Source organism: Equus przewalskii, unplaced genomic scaffold (assembly GCF_037783145.1).
Source record: "Equus przewalskii isolate Varuska unplaced genomic scaffold, EquPr2 contig_452, whole genome shotgun sequence".
Classification (NCBI taxonomy): domain Eukaryota; kingdom Metazoa; phylum Chordata; class Mammalia; order Perissodactyla; family Equidae; genus Equus; species Equus przewalskii.
Window position 1 is genome coordinate 172,502 of NW_027227607.1, and position 22,297 is coordinate 194,798.

General features: G+C 34.8%; 2 protein-coding genes across 2 annotated transcripts; both read right to left on the reverse strand.

The window, feature by feature from the left end:
- Positions 1-3,127: 3,127 nt before the first annotated feature.
- Positions 3,128-4,054, reverse strand: LOC103567928 (olfactory receptor 4P4-like). Its single transcript, XM_070606792.1, has one exon. It carries the CDS (start codon positions 4,052-4,054, stop codon positions 3,128-3,130), a length of 927 nt encoding a protein of 308 aa, XP_070462893.1.
- A 14,155-nt stretch (positions 4,055-18,209) lies between these two features.
- On the reverse strand, positions 18,210-19,441 carry LOC103567927 (olfactory receptor 4C16-like). Its single transcript, XM_008544675.2, has one exon. The coding sequence runs from the start codon at positions 19,439-19,441 to the stop codon at positions 18,509-18,511; it is 933 nt and encodes a 310-aa protein (XP_008542897.2). The 3' UTR covers positions 18,210-18,508.
- Positions 19,442-22,297: the final 2,856 nt, after the last annotated feature.

A 22,297-nucleotide genomic window follows, 5' to 3' on the forward strand; every position in this document is an offset into this window, starting at 1 on the left:
AAGGCTAATGTTAAAGAGTTGGAAATATCAATTTAAGCTGGATGATCTTAAATTTTCTCAACTGTACAATGAAGACAATAAAAACCTCACAGGTTATTTTTTTGCAGAAAAAATGAGACAATAACACACTCTACACATAGAAGTTGTTATTTATTATTATATTTGTTCTAATATTTCACAATCAAATAATTCTCTGAAATAGCTAGGCCATAAAAATCTTATTCAACTCAGAAGCACAGCATGATTATACTCAGCACCACTAATTTCTTCTCCCCATGTTTGCCTTTTTCATCATTTTCCTTAAAGAATGAGAGTCTACTATGGAGGACTTATGGCTGTTTTCTATGTTCAGAACTGCAGTTAGTACATACTAAATACTCAATATGTGTATATTGTATGAAAATTAACAGAGATCTGAGCTACAGCATTCTGATGCAAGCCCTCCAAAGCTCAGTGAAAATTAAACCTAGTAAGGTTGGAATGGGAAGGGAGGTATGTGCAGAATGTGAAAGAGAGAAAACTCAAGCTTAAAAAAACAAAAGACCTGTTCTCAACCTCTGGTCTTGGGAAAAACTTTTTCCTTTCTCTAGAACTCATTTTCTTTACGCAAACAATAAGGAAATTGAAAAAAAAAGAAGAGACTCTAAAATCCCCATTTTAATTGTAACATCTCATTAATATGCTTCTGTAACTGACTCTAATCTTTACTTGCCATCTGCATCCAGTGGTCCCTAACATTTAAAATGACTAACAGGAACAACTAATAAATCTGAAGACAAACAAAGTGACCTGTGATGAATAGGCGACTGTCACTCAATCAACAGGGTAAATACAATTTGCTGAGATTCATGATTGGGAAACCATATTTCCTCCAATGTTTGAACCAAGCAGCTTCACTGAATATGGTGAGCCATGTATCATGGCTTCCTTTACTGGCATCCCAATTTCCAACTCTGGACTCCAGAGAGACTCATTCTTGACAAAAATCATGACTTTCCTATATGAACAACATTTGTCCTGGTAACACATCCCTCATTTACTTTGTGAAAACTGAGCTTTATTTTTCTATAGCAAATGAATACATCCCTGATTATCATTTTGCCATTGTTTTATTGCCATTTCCTTAAATCTGATTATTCCCGTTACTACCTACACGTGGTTATGTTTATGGCTGCAGAGTGTGTATCTGTGCAAGTGTCTCTATGTGTGTATGTATGTGAAGGACTGTACATAGTGTTTTAAAAAGAAGATCTCTGACATTGATGCATTCACAGAATTAAAGATAAGAAAGATCAAAAGGCAGAAACACATCTGAATTAGGAGTCATAATTAAGAAATCCTTGCCCTGGACCACACAAATCCATGTTTATTGTCCCAGCTTGGACATATCCTCACTGGATGTCTATGCACCCCCATTTGCTCAATTTTAAAATAATGCCTACGTCAGCGCTTCTCAAACTTTTCTGATCATTGGAAGCATCTTGAGAGATTTTTGGACAGATGATAGTATCTATTCTAAGAGTTTCTGATCCAGTAGGCCAGGGTTAAATGGTATACAAAATGTGCATTTTTAAAGCTTCTCTGGTAATTTTTATACAGTCAGTGGTACATCTGGGAACTTAGATTTGGAAACACTGGGATTGGTGATACTTGATGTTCTTAGAGTACAAGAGGTCTATGAGTCAATGAAATCCAAAGAGCCCTCCCTTGGATATATATAGCCCCATGGATTCTGCTAACTAACACAAAGGGAGCTAAACTTGAACAGAATTTAGAAAACTGTTATCCAATTGGTAACTTTTCTCCACAATTCTCTTTCTTTCATATCTTTGCACTAAAATCTGGACTATCACTAGATATTAGTGATATTGAAAATATGAAGTCCCCAAGAAGATAAAAGCTAACATATTTATTACTATCAAAGATCAAGAAGTGGAACGTATAAAATAATATTCAAGTTTCTACCAGTGACTTTATAAACATATTCCTGTTCACAAATTTCCTCAGAGTCAATCCCTATCGAAGGAGCTTATAGAGTCTCCTCTTGGCTCCTTGGAAATAAATGGCCAAGAATCACGAGAACTCAGACTCTCTCCAGTTTCAATAAGGATGAGTCTGGTCAACAACACTATTTTGTTTCATGGATGTATGATGACAACATTGTCTACCAGCTTTATAGTTTTATAACCTTGGTGTTATACGAAGGCAGGTATGACTTGGATTAAAGCCTTCACTGACAAAAATAAATGGCAACCTTTCTCATTTTCCAGATGAATAAATTAGTTTATTTTATAGTGGAAAACAATAAGTGTGTCTCCTTGTTTCTTCTAACCAGTGATTATACTTCTGTCCCTGGAGCAGCATAAATTATTTAAACATGTTTCCATGCTCTGCTGAATTGAATATGTAAGGATAGCTTTTATGTTTTGCAGCATATCTCTTTTTCATTTAAAATATTCATGATATTAAAACATTTATCACATGTCAGAGCCTCTAGAATTACACTGCTTTTTATAGTGACTGAGTAGGAATGCCTCATTTTGACAGTGTTCTGATGTGTCCACTTCTTGCATGGTGACCAGTTTTGTTTTGTTTTGAGGTATAATTCAACATCATCATTTTATTCAAATCTTCAAAACAGTATTTATTGTATATTCTTTAGTACGAAAAATCTACAAATTAAGTCTGCCACATAGTATAGAGAGACATACAATGCTGAACTTCCATAACAGTTAATGGTACAGGGAAACATTAATGTACAGAGCATAAAATTATAATTTCAGCAAAGGGTAAGATAAATCTTCTATTTTATGCATGAAAAAGATAAGAACTACATGAAATATATTTGAATCTACTTTGACGTCTGCACTTAACCCCCTTCAAGCTCAACCTAGATCAGCTGAACCCAAGCTTACCCAAAGACACATAAGTGAGAATTAAATGTTTGTCATATAAGCCACAAGTTTTGGGGTGGCGTGCTACATGACATTATTGAGATGGCTGATCCAAGAATGGCATTGCAACTTTTGGTGACTACACACCACTCCTCTGTACCTGCTGTATTTGGTGACATTAATGATTCTGTATATAGAACAGGATTTGCCTAAGGGCTTGAACACCAGAGGCTTCATTTCCCTTCAAATGGTTTCTCTCGGCACCACACTTTCCTCATGGCATTCTTCATGTCTGTGTTTCTCAGTGTGTAGATAAGAGGGTTGAACATGGGGGCGATCATGGTGTAAAATAGGGCCAAAACCTTGTCGTTACTGACAGAATCAGCTGTTGGGACATAGGTTAAGATGAGGGGCAAGAAGAACATGAACACGACAGTGATGTGTGAGCCACAGGTTGAGAGGGCTTTGTGGCGGCCCTCGGAGGAATGGGTCCTCAGGGTGGACAGGATGATGATGTAAGAAATTAGCAAAGCAACAAAAGTCAAAATGGACATCACCCCTGTTGTGGTAATGATCGCAATGACCAACAAACTGGTGTCCATGCATGCCAGCTTTAGCAAGGGGAATACGTCACAGAAATAGTGGTCTATCTGATTGGGGCCACAGAACGGAAGTTCAATAATAATCAATACATGCAGGATTGAATGGATAAATGCTCCAATAATAGAGGCCATCACAAGGACATAGCACACTTGTCTGCTCATGATGACCATATAGTGAAGGGGTCTGCAAATGGTTGCATAGCGGTCATAGGCCATGGCCACCAAGATGAAGATCTCAGTGGCACCAAAGAAGTGGGCGTAAAACATCTGGGACATGCAGTCGTTGTAGGAGATGGTCTTCCTCTGGGCCAGTAAGTCTGTGATCAGTTTGGGGGCCACCGTGGAGGTGAAGCAGACATCCATGAGGGACAAGTAGCTGAGGAAAAAGTACATAGGCTGCTCACTGAGGCGGCTCCACCTGATAGTGAGGAGAATGAGCAGGTTTCCTGAAAGAATTGCAACATAACAAAGAGAAAACACGACAAAGCAGGCAACTTTCACATCCTCATCACTGAAAAGTCCTAGAAGGATAAATTCTGTGATGTTTTGATGTCCCATTACTTCTGTGGGTTTGATCCTGTAGAGGGGGAAGTTAATATACCTGAAACACTCAACTATTTGAAATTATTGATTTATTTTAAAAGTCATTCATTTATTCAATAAATATGTATTGAAGGTTTATTATAATACAATCACCATAATTGGCTAAGGGTACAGCAGTGTACAAAATACATATAATCTCTACCCACAAGTGACGTGAAGTTCAGTAGAGCAGACATACAGTAACAATAATAGCACACATCATCAGTTAATTACAATTATGCTGAGTTCCAAAGTCTCTCACTTGCCATGAACCACAAGATGAAAACATAAAAGATCAAATGCTCTTTTCCAGGTCAATTTTGAGATGTAATTTCAGCATTATACTTTAGGAGTGATTTTTGAATCTCCAGTATGTGTAAAACAGCACTGAGGTTATCTATGCTTCAAAGGGTGAAATGTCATTATAATTCTCAATACTTCCCAGTGATTTAATCTGTGCTGAATCTTGAAAGTTCAGTGATGTCACTAGACTTCAATGAGCTCATAATTTTAATTTCAGAAAGTGCCTTTAGAACATTTTCATGAACATTAAAAAAAAGGGAGGGAGAGAAAGAACAACAAGCAGATGACAAGTTTTGCTCCACTGCATGGGCTTCTAGTACATTTACAGCTTCCTGAAATTAACCCTATTTCTCAGTTCACCTCCCAGTATAGCTCAGGAGTCCTTATCATTTTTATCCTTTGGTCACACTTTCTGTACTTCCTTTTATGACAACATCCTTGGAGGGGCAAATTGCATCCAGAGAGTCTTCTTCATTTAATCTGATTTGCCACCTTGTATCTCTTTAAATTGAACCTCTTAACTTGCTTGTTTTGTGTGTGTGAGTAAGATTGGCCCTGATCTAACATCTCTGCCAATCTTTCTCTATTTTATGCAGGATGCCACTGCAGCAGGGCTTGATGAGCAGTGCTAGGTCCACACGTGGGATCCGAAACTGGGAATCCCAGGCTGCCCAAGTGGAGTGTGAACTCAACCACCACACCACTAGACCAGCCCTTCAACCACTTGCTTTCTTTGTCAGGCTTATTAAACTCACCTGGGGCCAAGTCCGGGAATATTTTAGTTAAAAAGGGACTATTACTTTGGTGGAAAGTACACTACATCTCTTACTTCCTTTCTGCAACCTGATCTAAAACGTTATCACAAAACTTCTAAACTCAAGGCTGAGTTTTATACAAAGATGAACCCTACATATTGACAAAGAATTGCCAGCCTGTGGAGAGTTATAACAGCAATTGAACATTGCTGTTTACTCTGAATTCCCTTTACATTACTTTAGAAAAATGCACATTGGACATACAAAGTGATTTCCAATAAGATTTTAAGGAAAAGTATGGACTTTTGCTTTGAAATCCATCTGTGAATGCCAAGTTAATACCCCGTGGTGTGATTTCTTGCAAAATCTCCGGAAGTGTGGCTGTCACACAAGTGAAACTCCAACTTCAATGGTTCTGAGTTGTGGTATGATTTCTTTAAAATAAAAAGTTAAAGATTCTTTTAACTGTGGGTTACTTGTCCTTAAAAATGAATTATCTCCTTGAATAAAGAGTTGTGTTAAAAGATAATAAAATACTGAAGCAATTAAAGAGAAATACCACATTTAATGGTTACAGGGGATCAATATAGAAGAGATGTAAATTCTTCCCAAATTAATCCATGTATTCAATAATTAAAACAAAAGTTCTGACAAAATTTTTTATAAAACTTCAAAATCTGCTTCCAAATTTCAGAAACAATGTCTATAGTAGTTAACTTTATAAAAGAAAGAACAAAAAGTATAAACATACTTTTTAGAATTGAAGTATATTATAAAACTATGACAATTAAAGATTTGTTAGTGAAAGATTGCTGAACTTGAAGATAGCCAATAAATAAACAAGTAAGTATATTGAAATTTATTCTATACTTAAGTTGAAATTTCAAATTGATGTGAAATTGTGAACTTTTCAGTAACTGAGGTTAGGACTTTGAATCTCCCTCTGCGGGTAAAAAATAAAACAGCAAAACGCTTCATAAGGCATAAAAAAATTATATACTGAATTATTGAAAAATGTAAATGTATCAAACAAAGCTAGAAAATATATTTGAGAGGTAATTAGAATGGATTTATAAGTTAGGGAAAATTTTTTAAGCAAAGCACAAAAAAAATTATAAGAAACAATATATTTAAAATTGCTGTATGGCACAATTTCATATGAACAAAATATTTTAAAAACTAATTGGAGTAAACATAAATCCTATAAATCAATATTATAAAAATAAGTAAGTGAAATTTCTAAAAGAGCAAAACATTTGACTAGGCAAAACAAAGAAAGGAAATTACTAGCTAGCAAAAAACATATAAAAATGCTCAACCTCATCAGAAGCAGATTAAACAACAAGATACTATTCTCAATTGTCAACTTCATAAAAATAAAAGTTAAAAGCCTGTTCATATAACATTTTGGTAAGCTACCCAGTAAAACTACACCAGAAAGCATATAAAAACATATTCATAGCAGACATTCAAACTTGGAAAATGGAAATGATATAAATTCCTGCCAATAGAATGGAAATAGTATGTGGTACATTCTTCTTATGGAAAACTAGGCAGAAATTTAAATGTTGGATAAATCTTGCACATCTATCATGATACAAATCGCTAACATATTTTTTAGTGGAAAACATAAAAAAAGTACAAAGATAATCACAATATGATAACTAGTGTGTTAAAAAAAATCACACCCACAGAATATCATGTAGTTTTCGTGAGAAACTCTGTGCTTATAACTTAATATGAAAAGGTTTGGAAGGAAAGATTTACTTGTTACAAACAAAAATGGTAATGGTCAGAGGGGATTTTAGTGTTATCCAATATTATGATTTCCCTATCAAAGCAATTATTTCAGTATTCTGTAAACAAAGTTAATTTTAAAACATTATTTTGTAATATGATTTGAGAAGAATATAATAATGAATGGAATTAAAACAAAATATGAATCATAATCCTTTATTGCAATTCAGTAAACTCATATAACTTACCACAATGGTGCCTCTATTTCTTTAATAAATGTAGACATAGATGCTATTATCCAAGCATTATATGCTGTCAATTGTCGTAAAAGATATAAATATAATTAGACACATCCTTTCTTACCCCCCACTCCTCCAGGAAGAGATATTTGACATAAGGAAATAGAAAACATCTATATCTGCATCTATATTTATACCAATATCTGCACGCTTTCTTTACACCTATCTCTGGATTTGGCTTTTATATCATCATTAAAAATAGTTACACTTTTATAATTCTGATAGGATTTAAAGAAATTCCAAGATCATCTGCTAAATCTAATAGCTGTTATTATTAAAGACTCACATATATAATTTACTGTTTTTCGTGGTTCCTAATTTTGCTAAACTAATACTGGCTCTTATTATAGTTTGAATAGAAAGAAACAATAAATTTTCAACGAAATTTGAATAATCTTGGTCTGCTACATGAAGGGATAACAGCCTCTGATATGTGTGGACACAATAGAAACGCTGTCATCGTTAAAACTTCGGTCTAAAATCCTCATCTCTGCTGCAACAAGTTCACTAAGAAAATCTAGACTGGACAGCATCCAAATGGGATAGTCAGGACACAATGTTCATCCTGCCTTAAAACAGGGAAAAATATCAACCCCTGATTTTCATGGTCATCTTGGTTTCTGTAGTCTCACAGAAAATGTTTCTTAGGAAATGAGACTGACTAATCTCCAATTCTCAAAATAAAATTGTCAGAGGCTGGTGTAGTGATGCAGCAATAAAGTTCGCACATTCTCCTTCGACAGCCTGGGGTTCACCATGTCTGAGCTCAGGTGCGGACCCACAAAAGACTTTTTAAGCCATGCTGTTGTAGGCATCCCACATATAAAGTAGAGGAAGATGGGCACAGATGTTAGCTCAGGGCCAGTCTTCCTCAGTAAAAAAGGGGAGGATCGGCAGCAAAAGTTAGCTTGGGGATAATCTTACTCAAAATAAATAAATAAATAAATAGAATAAAATTGTCAACTGCATCTTTGAATGAGACAAGCTATAAATGGTGGGTGAGAGTGCTTGAGTTTCAGTAAGTGGACTCCAATATATGGTCCACTAGTTAACTCTTGCCTAATCTAATCAAGTTACTTACACTGAGCCTTTTTTTTTTAATGTGTAAAGCAGTGATGATAATAGTACCTACCACACAGGATTCTTCTGAGAATTAAAATAAAATATCCATATAAAACATTTAGGTACAGATATGTGCATCTAATACATTGTAAGAATTAGGTAAATATTGACTCCTTAATTATTAATTGAAAAAGGATTGATATTCTATGAATGTTTCACCATTTCTAAGACAAGAGGAGTTCAGAGAATAGATTTTCTCCAGCGAGTTTAACATATCACTGAACAAATTCCAAAGTTATAAAATATTTTGACAACACTGCTGAAAATCCCAGACTACTACCAGGACATGGGGTAGGTAATGGGATTTCCCACTTCACAGATGAGAGAACTGAAATCAAGGCAAAAATTCATTTATGAAGGCCTATAGTGCACTAGAAAAGATCATCGCTCTAAGAATAATTGAATCAAATCTTTCAAGAAAATAATTATTTTCCCCAATCTTTTACTTAGGTTATTTTGTAGTTCTCTGCAGTTTTTTTTTCAATTTTAATAATACATGTCTGATTTACCTTTGTTAAAGAAATAGTCATTAATTATGTAATTTGAAGTTCTCCAATTGTGATCACTGAAATTTCCTTCTATACTACCCTATCCAGTTCAAATATCAGGGAGTTTTGCAAAGTATTATAGACCTATGACACAGTGAGGCAAGAAGCAGAGGTTTTGGTCCTTATTGGACACTCCCTAATTATGTGATTTGTGAAAAAGTCCCTCAATTCTATGGGTACTTATTTCTTCTTAAGACAATGAGGAATTATAGTTTTCATGAATTCTTCCAGGTGCAAAGAACTAATTTTCTAAATCAAATGATTTATCAAGTAATTAATCAAAATGATGTTATCAATTCCATAATTTTCTGACTGTCTTCATTCTGCTTACTACTTGTCTTACTCAATTATTTTATCTTTTTCAGACTTTCATGGTTTTTTATCAATGTTTTTCTATCCTAAGTAGAGTACAAAATATTCCCTTAACCTTCTGTCTCAGCATCAAACAGTCCCATGTTAGGAACAGGATTTCAAGAGAGCATTCCCATTGTCGGTTTTCTATTAGAACAAACCTCCTGAAGTTGTTTTGTAAACACTTATAATGCCAATTTGTGACATGAATTATAAAACATTCAAGGTTATAAAAGAAATAGTTACAAAGCAGATATATTTTTATAATACATATTCATGGAAAAAATAATTCCCTTAAATAATAAGCAAACAAGGATAGATGATTCTATAGCTATTCAGAGATGACTTCACATAGACTCAGGCATGCAAAATAAAAAAAAAGAAAGAAAGAAAAAGGAAACAAAAAACCAACTCACATATTTAGTATCAGCCAATTCCAATCAGTATTTGAAAGGATATCTTTGTCTTCTTGAACTCATGAGAACAAATGAAAAACAAATCTATTGCAAACAAAAATAATACGGAAATCTTTTAGGGGAAAAAACACAATGAAAAAAGTCTCATTCTTCGTATCTAGCTTTTAAAATATACTTAAAATAAGTACATCTTAAAAACTAGCTTTATGCATACTCAAAATGAGAATGAGAATTATATCACAAAACTGCAGGGAAAATGTCAAACTCATTTGGCCTTTCTCTCTTGTCTCTTTTCCCTCTGATGCAATAGTGAGCAGCAAAGACAAAGTCCCTTCACACTCAGGAGTCGGTGACTCTTAGAGAAGCTGCACTGAAACTCAGGAGTATTTCAAGGCGCTGCAGGTACCTTGGTGCTGCGATCCCAATGTCAGTCCCTATGGTAATTCTTGGACAAAGCAAGTAAAACTAAACTCTGCTGATTTTAATTTGCTATTGCTTTGGCTTTTCAATTGTGCCTTTTTAAATATATTATTTTAGATCGCTTCAAATATATGTTGTTAAATATCAAAAGTAGGTTTTATGGTCAATGACAAATTTTAAAAGTAGCCTTATTACTTTCTATATAGAAAATAAACCCTGTTGCATTCATTATATTTATTAAGAGTCTTCATCTGCTTCTATTACCGAAGCTAATTAATTACTAATATTGAAGGTATCCAGATTTCTCTTAACTTATAAAGGGGAAACTTAAATGTTTCCATTTCCACAAAGTTTATCCTCATTATATTGTCTTTCCTCCAACATAATTTCACACCCCAGGTCATTCCATTACACTCCTAATACCTATCTTTGCCAGACCATTTGATTCCCCTTTCATAGACAGTCTGAATATTTTTTGGCCATTTTTGTGTTTGTATTTTTACATATTGGTATTCTTCTCTGATCTTCTCCATAGACTATTACCTCAATGAAATCAGGCTCTGCTCTTTCTCATCTTCTATCTAATTATTATTATTATTTTTTGAGGAAGATTAGCCCTGAGCTAACATTCACCACCAATCCTCATTTTTTGCTGAGGAAGATTGTCCCTGAGCTAACATCTGGCCTGCATTCGTCTACTTTACATGTGGGATGCCTCCCACAGCATGGCTGGATAAGTGGTGCATAGGTCCAGCACCTAGGATCAGAACCTGCCAACCCTGGACCACTTAAGCAGACAACGCGAACTTAACCGCTACACCACTGGGCTGGCCCCTCTAATAATTTAATTTTTAATCATGGCCAGAGAAACAGCAATAATTGAAAACAGTCCTTACAATGTGATAGTAATCATGGTAAGGACTTTAAAAGGATTTTTCATTTTAATGCACATAGTGATCAAATGATATGGTACTATTAATATTTCTACAGAGGCACAAGAGGTAAATTGACAAGTCTAGGAAGCAAGTGACTAGTATATTAGAATTTGACCTTGGCTAAGATGCTTACTAACACTACAATGACTTTGAACAGCACTGCTACACTTTACACATAGTACAACACTCAATAAATATTTCTGAATTTTCAATTTAAAATAAGATAGTAAAATACTGTGCTGAATATTTCAAAATCATGTTTAAATTTTAAATTACACAGGATTCATGTTATACATTTTTCTCCAAATTATACAGTCCATTCATAGTAGAATTTCAATAGCAACAACAAAACAAATTACTAAGAAAATTTTCATAATTTTGATTATATTTGATGATGGTAAAGCAACATATACTTTAAAAGATTTATTTTTAAAAATTTTTATTGAACTACTCTTATAATTGTTGTTGACTGCCTAAATTATTTAATTGTTGTGCTTTTGATTTCAGAAACATTGCAAGGAGGAATGCTTATGTTAAAATGTATGAGTGTGTTTGTGTGTATATGTCATGTGAATGGTAGCAAGAGTATGGTTGAAAGACGCAGCATAGAGAGCTTGTCAGGGGTGATTTAATGTTTATCACCTCAGTTGTTGAAGCCAGTGTCTGAGTTTGAATTCCTGATGTGCCTATAACCAGCTATGTGCCTTTGGGTAAGACACTTACCTCCCTAGAATCTTCATTTATAAATGCAATAAGAATATGTATTTTATCACACATAAGTAATAGGCATTATCCATTATTATTATAGTTAATATTGTTGTTAGTAGTAGTAGCAGATTAATCTTATTTTCAGAAGCTTTCTGATGCAATTTCCAGGAAAGTTAGTGAAGGGAACTCTGAAATATTTAAAAGACAAAGCATTCAGATCACAATCTTCAGACTGAAGTAAATGACATGTAAGGGAAAAATAAGACAATAGCTCACGATGCAAAACTATGTGGAACTAAAATTTCAGTTCCCACTTTAGGCCCTCATCCATGGGATTTACATGTTTACGTGTGTAGACAATTCGTTATTGATTGTGGAAGATATTTGAAGACCATCATATATTTAGTTGGATTCACTGATTGTTTAAACTGCTATAAAATGTCACTTATATTTCCTACAAAATCCCCCTCGCCTAAGGGAAAGTCATATTTAATCATTATTTAATCATTGATAATATTTTGGTAGAGGATGCAAAGGCAGCATATTTAATAGATAGAGTAGAACTATCCTCATTTTAGAAATACTGAGTTATACATTCTCTGATTCTTGTGATAAAGCTATGGTGTTTCTTTATTTTTAATTTATTTTTTATTTGTTTATTTTCAGATGTGCCTCATAATATATTTTGAATTCTGTTTAGATTACATTATGTTCACCACCTGAAAACTAATTGTAGTCCATCCCCTCACATGTGAATCTAATCACCCCTTATGCCCTTCCCCCTCCCTACTTCCCCTAAGGTAACTGCCAATCCAATCTTCAGTGCTACATGTTTGTCTGTCATTGTTTTTATCTCCTACCTATGAGTGAGACCATATGGAATTTGACTTTCTCCCTCTGACTTATTTCACTCAGCATGATACCCTCAAGATCTATCCTTGTCACAAATGGCCGGATTTCATCATTTCTTATGGCTGAAGTAATCCATTGTGTATAGATACCACATCTTCTTTATCCATTCATCCCTTGATGGGCATCTAAGTTGCTTCCATGTCTTGGGTATTGTATATAATGCTGCAATGAACATAGGGGTGCAAGTATCTTTATGCCTTTGTTTTTTCAAGTTCTTTGGATAAATACCCAGCAGTGGGATAGCTGGAATATATGGTAGATCTATCCTTAATTTTCGGAGGATACTCCATACTGCTTTCCATTGCAGCTGCACCAGTTTGTACTGCCACCAGCAGTGAACAAGGGTTCCCTTCTCTCCACACCCTCTCCTACATTTGTTGTTTCCTGTCTTGTTAATTATAGCCATTCTGACCGTAGTGAGGTGATACCACTCATTGTAGCTTTGATTTGCATTCCCTGATAACTAATGATGTTGAACATCTTTTCATATGCCTGTTGGCCATCTGTATTTCTTCTTTGGAGAAATCTCTGTTCTTTTTGCCTATTTTCTAATTGGATTGTTGGGGTTTTTTTGTTTTTCAGCTGTATTAGTCCTTTGTATATTTTGGATATTAACCCCTTATCTGATATATGGTTTGCAAATATCTTCTCCCAATTTTTAGGTTGTCTTTTCATTTTGTTTATGGTTTCCTTTGCTGTGCAGAAGCTTTTTAGTTTGATGTAGTCTCATTTGTTCATTTTTTCTTTTGTTTCCCTTGCCTGGTGAGGCATTTGAATTGAAAATATGCTGGTCAGACCAATGTCAAATAACCTACTGCTTATGTTTTCTTCTAGAAGTTTCATGGTTTCAGGTCTTACATTCAAGTCTTTAATCCATTTTGAGTTGGTTTTTGTGCATGGTATAAGGGAATGGTCTACTTTCATTCTTTTGCATGTGGCTGTCCAGTTAAGCTATGATTTTTCAAAACTCTGTTATCACTGTGGTAGATATAATTCCAAAATGCCCCTAAAGATTTCCTCCTCTATTCCTTAGGAGTGTAAATATGATAATGTATCACACCTATATTAAATTATATGTCAAAAAGGATATAAAAATATAATTACAGTTATTAATTAGTTGACCTTGAGTTATATGTTCGGACTCTACTCCCATAAGCTCTTTAAAAACAAAGAATTTTTCCTGGCTAGTAACATAAGAGTAAATTAGAGAGATTTAAATAAGAATTAAATGCACCATTGATGGCCTTGAAGACAGAAGGGCCACATGCAGGGAGTTCTAGGAGCTGAGAGTGACTCCCAGCTGACAGCCAGCCAGGAGATTGGGGACTCAGTCCTACAATCAGAAAGGACTGAATTCTGCCAACAACATGAATGAGCCTGGGATCAATTCTCAGAATTTCCAGATAAGATCCCAGCCCAGTAGATCCTGGTTTTTGCCTTATCAATGACAGAAACCAGCTCACTCAAACTCCAGACAAGAAGCATGGTGATAGTAAATGGGTGTTGTTTTAGGCTATTAATTTTGTGGTAATTTGTTATGCAGCAATAGGAACCTAGAACAGTCAAAATACCTACTTAGCTTCTAGATTTATTATCTAGAAGTTTAGTTTATTACCTAAGTTTAGTTTAGTTTTAATTTAGCTTCTAGATTTATTATCAATATACCTAAACATAGCAAAGAATAGTGCATTAAAAGTGATAGAAATTCTGTTAAATTTTTCTTTAAAACAGCTGAGGGCTTCTAGAAGAAGACAGATTTGTTTTTCCTTTGTAGTCTAGGTACACACACACACACGCACAAATAATTCAAGTATATCAAACATGATGTGCTGGTAAAAATATGATAACATGTCAAGAACAGATCTTAGATACACTTCTTATATACATAAAAGACACAGTTGGATGGTTCCAAGGGTATAAAAACAATTAAAACAGTAAGTCAAGCGATTTAACCAAAAAAATTTATATTTATCAGTAAGTTAAAATATTATCTGACAATAAATTGTCAGAATGGCAAGTAAATGAAAGAAATGAAGATATAAAAAGAGTAGATCAGAGACTATTAGAATTCTAGAATACCACACTGATGTGGGAAGGTCACATAAGAAAATAAACTTGTTTTATGTCCATTTCTCTTCTTCTCTTTTCTATCATTGTTAACTTGAACTTATTTTTTCCCCTTTCAGCTCATGCAAAAGAAAAAGAAAACAAAAAGACTTCAACGATATCTGCCTAAGTATGAATATGATTATGCCTGTTTATAGTCAAATTTTCTTTTCCTTGAGTCTAAATGGACTGAGGGAATGGGAAAGGGAGATGGAGGGCTTAATGGAAGATGAAGATCTAACATGAACATAATGGATGAGATAAAGAAGAGCACTTGATATGGGAGGTAGTAAGAGGATTCTTGGGCACTAGGACTAAGGAATAGCCCCTGACAACACCATGATGTATTTGTCATTGTCACAGAGCCCTACAAGAAAAGGCACCTTATTGCTCTCGTGTTTTGCCATCATTATGATAATTGCATCCACTTTATAGTTATTAACTGTAATATCGAAGTTATTAACTGCTACTTAATGCTGTTCTAGAATCCCACCATTTCCAAAAATACCAAACAGCAAAGTTCTAGGGAAGCATCTTCATCTATTAAAACCATGAAGCTTCTCAAGTACATTTGTACTTCCCTTACCAGTACAAGCTTATTGTGTTGGTGAAGCGAGTGTCTTCTGGACCCTCCCATAAAACAGTAAGCTTCTGGGTTCTCTGGCCTTAGATTTACTGAGTTTTATTGTGGTAGGCCAAATAATAGTCCCTAAAGATGTCTACATTCTAATCCTTGGAACCTATGAAAATATGAACCTATGAAAATATGTTTACATGGCAAATGGCATTAAGATTACAGATTGAATTATTGTTCTTAATAAACTGACCTTGAAACAGGGAGATTATCCTGGAATATCCAGGTGGGCCCAGTGAACCATAAGAGTTCTTAAAAGCAGAAGAGGAGGGCAGAAAAGAGAGTCAGAGGGAGATGTGACAATGAAAGAATAGTCAAATAGATGCAACATTTATTACACTGAAGATGGAGTTGAGAGGCCGAAAGCCAAGGAATGTGTGCAGCCTCTAGAAGAAGGCAAACCAAGGAAGTGGTGTCTCCCCTTTTGTCCCAGAAAGGAACAAAACCCTGCTGACATCTGGATTTTAGCCCTGTGGGAACCATGCTGGGCTTCTGACCTACAGATCTATAAGATAATAAATCTGTGTTGTGTTAAGCCACCAGGTTGATGCTAATTTTTTACAGCAGCAATAGAAAACCAATACAGCTACCATTCTGTATATGCCTTAAAGAGTCAGATCTAGTTGTTTTAATCAGAATATCAGTACTAGCTTCCTAGCACTGCTATAACAAAGTACAGCAAACTGGGTGGCTTAAACAGCAGAAATGTATTGTCTTACAGTTCTGGAGGCTGAAATTTTGAGATCAAGGAGTTGGAAAGGTTAATTACTTCTGAGAGCTATGAGGATAATCTGTTCCTAGCTTTTGGTAATTTACTGACAATTTTTGACATTCTTTGGTATGTAGATGTATCACACCAATCTCTGCCCTCATCTTCATCTGGCATTCTCCCTGTGTCTGTATGTGTCCAATTTTCCATTTTTACAAGGACACCAACCATGTTGGATAACATGGGCTCCCCATAAAGACATCATTTTAACTTGATTACCTCTGTAAAGACCTATTTTGTTCTGTTTCGTTTCCTAAAATTGTCTTAGTGAGGTTACGTCAGCTTTTAACATTATGAAAATTTCAGGTATACATCATCAATTTTTGACTTCTCTATAGACTGCATTATGTTCACCATAAAAAGGCTAGTTTCCAACAGTCACCATACATACGTGCCCTTTTACTCTCTTTTGCCTCCCCTAACTCACTTCTCTTCTAGTAACTACCAGTCTGTTCTCCTTATCTGTGTGTATATTTGTTTATCTTACACATGTGAATGAAATCATACAGTATTTATCTTTCTCTGACTTATTTTGCTTAGCATAATACCCTCAAGTTCCATCCATCTTGTGTAAATTAAATGGCATTATTTCATCTGTATATCGCACAGTAATATTCCACTGTGTATACATATACACACACTTCAACAAAAACATCCTGGTGAGGTTGCACATTCAGTCATCTTTGCAGTTCTATTACCTTTATTATAAAACCCTAGACTAAAATTAAAGCATAATCTCTGCAGGATATGTGGTGACAAGTGACATGGAAGCTCTATGTTAAAACAATGCCTGGAAGACATATTACATAGAGTGTAACTGGGGCGGTACCTAAGTTATATCTAATGTACACCTCTTTTCATATTCCCCTTATCTTAAAATAGAAGACAACTTCAATTAAAACTCTGCCAACTGGAATCTGCTAAGGTGCAAACCTTACAAGAACAGAAACAAAGTGTAGCAGTTGTGATCAGTGATAAACTTCTTGAGAGGGATTAGCCATGAAAATCACAGAATCTGAAAAGAAGCAATGTACATATGTCACTAGAGTTCATGGCGGAATTTGCAGGTTTCCACTCTTACATGGAGAATCAAATGAGCTTTTTCTCAAGCTAAAGCAATTTTAAAGTTGTTGGTACAATGAAATTAATACAAATTTAGTAATTTTAATATAATTTAGTAATTTAGAAATAGAAGTTCCAAATAAACAAAAATTATCATATTGAATTGCTTTATGGTTAAAAATACAAGCAAAATAACAAACTGAAACCAGAAAGATTCCTAGTGAACACGTAATTATAGACCATGGTGTTGATGGATGGTGATGAAAGGTGATATTTATCTCCATTGCATAAATACAATTTGCATTCAAATATCTCAGTCTTTCTTAAATTACTCTATTTTCTGGGTTATATTAAAACTCACTAAAATAATTCATATCTGTGATGTAGTTATTTCTATTTTAAAGCCTAAAAATTCTCCTCTGGATTATAACAGTCTTTGTTTAATCAGTTATTATTTTCAAACTCTCTATCATCAACTGCATGTACTCTTAACTTTTAACCCACATAAATATATCTAACTTAATTTTGGCAATCTGTGATACAATCAAAATAATCCAATATTATAAACAAATTATTATAGTTGGTATGATTCAAAGGAAAACTTAATACTTCCCCGAAGTTAAAAGGGATCATTTTAGGAGCAAAAAGTAATGTATACAAAAAGAATAATATGAGTACCACCTTAACAGTGAGAACCTTCCTAAGATAAAATGACTACTTCAGAAGGGTGAATGTTCTCCCTGTGTTCTGTCACTGCTCTAGAAGGATCAAGGTAGACATATGATAAGAATTTGAAGTATAACCCCAAGATATAGAAGGGAGATTACCTAGATTATATATCTTGTCCCTTAAAAATGAAAATTATACAGTTATATGAATCTGGTGCTTTCTCCTGAGTCAGGGAAAACAACCAAACTGAAGTTTCATGAACAGATATTATGAGACCAGTATCTAATAAAAGCACCATCGAGACAGAAAACCTGCCAGGTGGTGAACATAAACATATAGATGTGTAACTATAAATAGAGATACCAGAAGTCAACACAAAGAAGGGAAGGGAAAACATTAGATCAAAACCAGAAGTGATACTAAGCAGGCAAGAGGGGCAGGAACACCGTGTGGAACATCCAACGCAGCATGTCTTACATGGCTGTTTGTACCTAGTACTGTATCTTCTTCTACATAAGATTGACTGAACACTAACCAGTGTATGAGTTCACATTCCCTATTTTCCAGAAGGAACTAATTCTTATGCCACAGGTTAGGATTATATTAACTCCACAATAAGAAGATAATACACTCTATGGACTGTGAGATGAATACAAACAATGAAGAAAAATTTGAAACATGCATTCATCTTTTGTCATCTGAGATTAACTTCTTGCTCCATAACATCCTCATGGCATTTTTTACTTCTGTATTCCTCAGTGTATAAATCAGAGGGTTGAGCAAAGGAGTTCCAAGTGTATAAAACACAGCTATCATTTTATCTATGGAAAAAGTGGTTGCAGGGCGTGTGTATATAAATATGCAAGGACCAAAGAACAAGATGACCACGATGATGTGGGAAACGCAGGTGGAGAGGGCTTTTCTCCTCCCTTCAGCACTGTGGTTTCTCAGAGAATGCAAGATGATAACATAGGAGAACATCAGCACGACAAAACTCACTGTACAGATGGCCCCACTGTTGGACACCAAGAGTAGATTGACCATGTAGGTGTCTGTACAGGCAAGTTTCAACAAAGGCTGCAAGTCACAGAAATAGTGATCAATCACATTGGGACCACAGAAAGGTAAACTCAAGGCCAGAAAAACCTGAGCTAAAGAATGCACACAGGATCCCACCCAGGCCACAAACACCAGTGCACCACAAACCTGTCGGCTCATGATGGTCATGTAGTGCAGGGGCTTACAGATAGCCACATAGCGGTCAAGGGCCATGAGGATTAGGATGAAGATCTCCAGGCAGCCAAAGAAATGAAATGAAAAGACTTGGATTATGCACTCACTGAAAGAGATAGTGGTCTTCTTCAAAAGGGCATCCACAATCATTCTAGGGGCTACGGAAGTAGAATAGCAGGTATCAGATAAGGATAAGTGGAAAAGGAAGAAGTACATTGGAGTTCCAAGTGCCCGGCTGGTCTTGATGGTAGTAATAATCAGAAAGTTACCCAGAAGTGTCCCCAAATAGAAAAGCAAGAAAGTGACAAACACTAGTTTCTTCCTAACAGGATCCTGTGCCAAACCAAGCATAATGAACTCGGTCACATTATTACACAGCTGCATAATTCAAGAATGAGGTGTAGGGGTGATTGTGAAATGGTTTCTCTGCAAAAAAATAAAAGTATTAATTAATGCTGTGAAATGTGGTGCTATGAAATATTTTAATAAAAATAAATATTCTTCATCATGGGCATTTTAGATGTGGTTTCTTAATAAGTCATGTCAACACTTTGTTCCACAATTTGTAATGACCGCTTCATAGAGTCATGATGTGTCTCAAATAAGCTTATGAATCTTATACTTTCTGACAGAACTATTAAAATATAGCCCTTTGTGGCTTTTACATGGTTCTTATTAATCTTCATAACTCACTATAAATTTTAAATGTACGTCTCCCTTTTATTATTAACTTATTTTTCCACATGCAATGAATCTTGGGGCCCGTGTTTGGTTGGGGTATCATTTGGTATTTTAGATATATTTGACTGTTTTTGAAATTTCCTGATGTGAATGCAAAAATCACACCTTACTTCCACCCAATAAAGAACGTCTTCTTTATATATGTATTTGTTATATATATTTATAAACTTATACTTTTATAAATATATAATATGCTCCAGTGCACCATACACTCACTCCCAGATACTATAGTTTGAAAAAATAAATAGGAAACACTTATAGCCTCTAAATAATGTACCGTTACCTTGAAGCACACTTATCATATGTAGTATTTGACATACACTAACACTAAGGTAGAGAAGTGAATGATCTTTGATAGTTGGTAGTATCACAAATAGCCCCATTTCTATTTTCCTTTTTCCCACTTCTGAAAAGTACCCCTTAGTGGACCCAAAGTCCCTGAGGTTACATATAAATGAAAGGGGTGGGTATTATTACTCAAGAGTTCACGTTTTCACAATTCAAGTGTTTAGCTTAAGCATTTTAGATCTGAGATCATTTGGGGAGATGTCACCATGCAGTTCGTGTAAGATCAGATCATGGTTGTAATCTCCAGTTGAGTTTGTATTATCCAGGTACTTGAAAACCCCATGTTCTTGTAATAAAGCGGAGACTCACAAGAGGGAGGCTGACTGAATTTCAGACAAGAGGAATAGTACATAGTCAGTAACTGACTTTGTTCCATTTGTTTTCTGTCCTGGCAAAGTCAATAATTGTTCAACGTTGAAATTTCACTTCCTTCAGTGAAGATTTCTTTTTTTGTTTTGCATTTGGAAAGGGCTGTTATCACTGGTTTCACTTCTTAGAACAGAACATTTTCTCTAGATCTTTCTCGTCAAGATGATGTTCAAAAGGATACTGTATGCAAGTTAAAATACAAACTGAAACGTAATGTGTTTAAATATAACTCGGAAGACTTAGTTATCCCATTGTGTTCTTCCTCGATCCCATCCCTGCCTTCAATATACTGTCTTGAAAGTTGTAAGTGGCCAAAGCACAGACTAAGATAGATTAAACAGATATAAAATTTCCCTTATATATATTTTTTCGTCTCCCTTGGTAAGTTTTCTTCTCCTAGCAAACTTGAAATATATCTTATCTCCCTCCAAATCAAAGAGTACTCTTGGGAAAGTGTCTGATGAAGTAATTTAATTTAGGATTCCAAATTTTTTAAAAATTCTATTTGGACTGTGTATTCTTTGCCAAGCATCTTAAACTATGAGGAAACTGAGACTTGGTATCTTAATCCATACAATAACCTCATTCTTTCCTTATTCATTTGAAAGAGTGACCATCATGAAATATTTGTAGTTGAAAATAAGGCCCATGATTGTGGCCTTTCTTTTAAGTGAGTGGCTTTTGATTTGTATATCATCAATCCCATTAGAATGCTCAATTCTAGAAGAAGTTTATTTAGACATTTGGACATACATTTTTAAGATAAAATAAGAATCATAATGCATATATTTTCTTCAACTTGTTAATAATTGTGAGTTCACATCAAGTACTTAATAGTTTAATCAATAGTCCCCTTCTTTCCTGAACTGTCATTTCAATTCTAACTACTTCAACTGGTTTGAAATTTTAAGATCCAACTTTTAAGAAGCGTCTTTGGTGGCCTTCAATGATTCGATTGTGATAAATGAAATTCTCTCTCCTTTTCTCTAATGGCTTCTTTTATAGCTTTTCTTATTACATAGCATACTATTACTTAAATTCAATCATGTATGCTCTTCCTTTAGCTTCCTTATTGTAATAAGAATCACTGAAGATTACATATTCTCAGGATTTTATTCTCCATAGCTCAAAACCCAATGCCTTGTACAGTGTAGGAGCTCGGTATTTGTTTTTAAATTGAATTTTTCAATTACCTCTTAACAAATAATAATTACCTGATTGTTTTAGTACTATTCTGATTACCAAACGCATACGCGCTATTAATCTACTGTGGCCTTCTATCTATCATGTAGGATAGACAGAGAAAAATGCTCCCAATTTATAAACTCAGAAAAAAAAAGATAAAAACCTCAGATCAATTTTAAATACCTTAGTAAATCAGCTCCACAACCTGGACCAGATGTTGTAGTCTGAACAGCACCACAAGGCCATGCAAGATTTAGGGACTCTGACACCCATAAAAATGTTCAACTTAGGCATCTGACATTTTTTTACATGAATCTTTGGCCCTTAAATAATGCAAAGAGAACCTTAACATTTTTCATCTCTTCCTGATATTGACGTATGTTTTTGTGAATGTCTTTGTGGACAACTGTAGGTCCATTTTTTTTTCCAGAGGTCTAACACCTTTCATCAGGTTCTCAAAGGAATCTGAGACAAAAATGGGTAAGACTGACCTGGAGACGAAACAACACTAATAAAATAGCACATCTTATAATAACTACTGTACTTACTTAAAAAAGTTCAGCCAACTTTAGAATGGCTAAATTAGTCAAAACAATA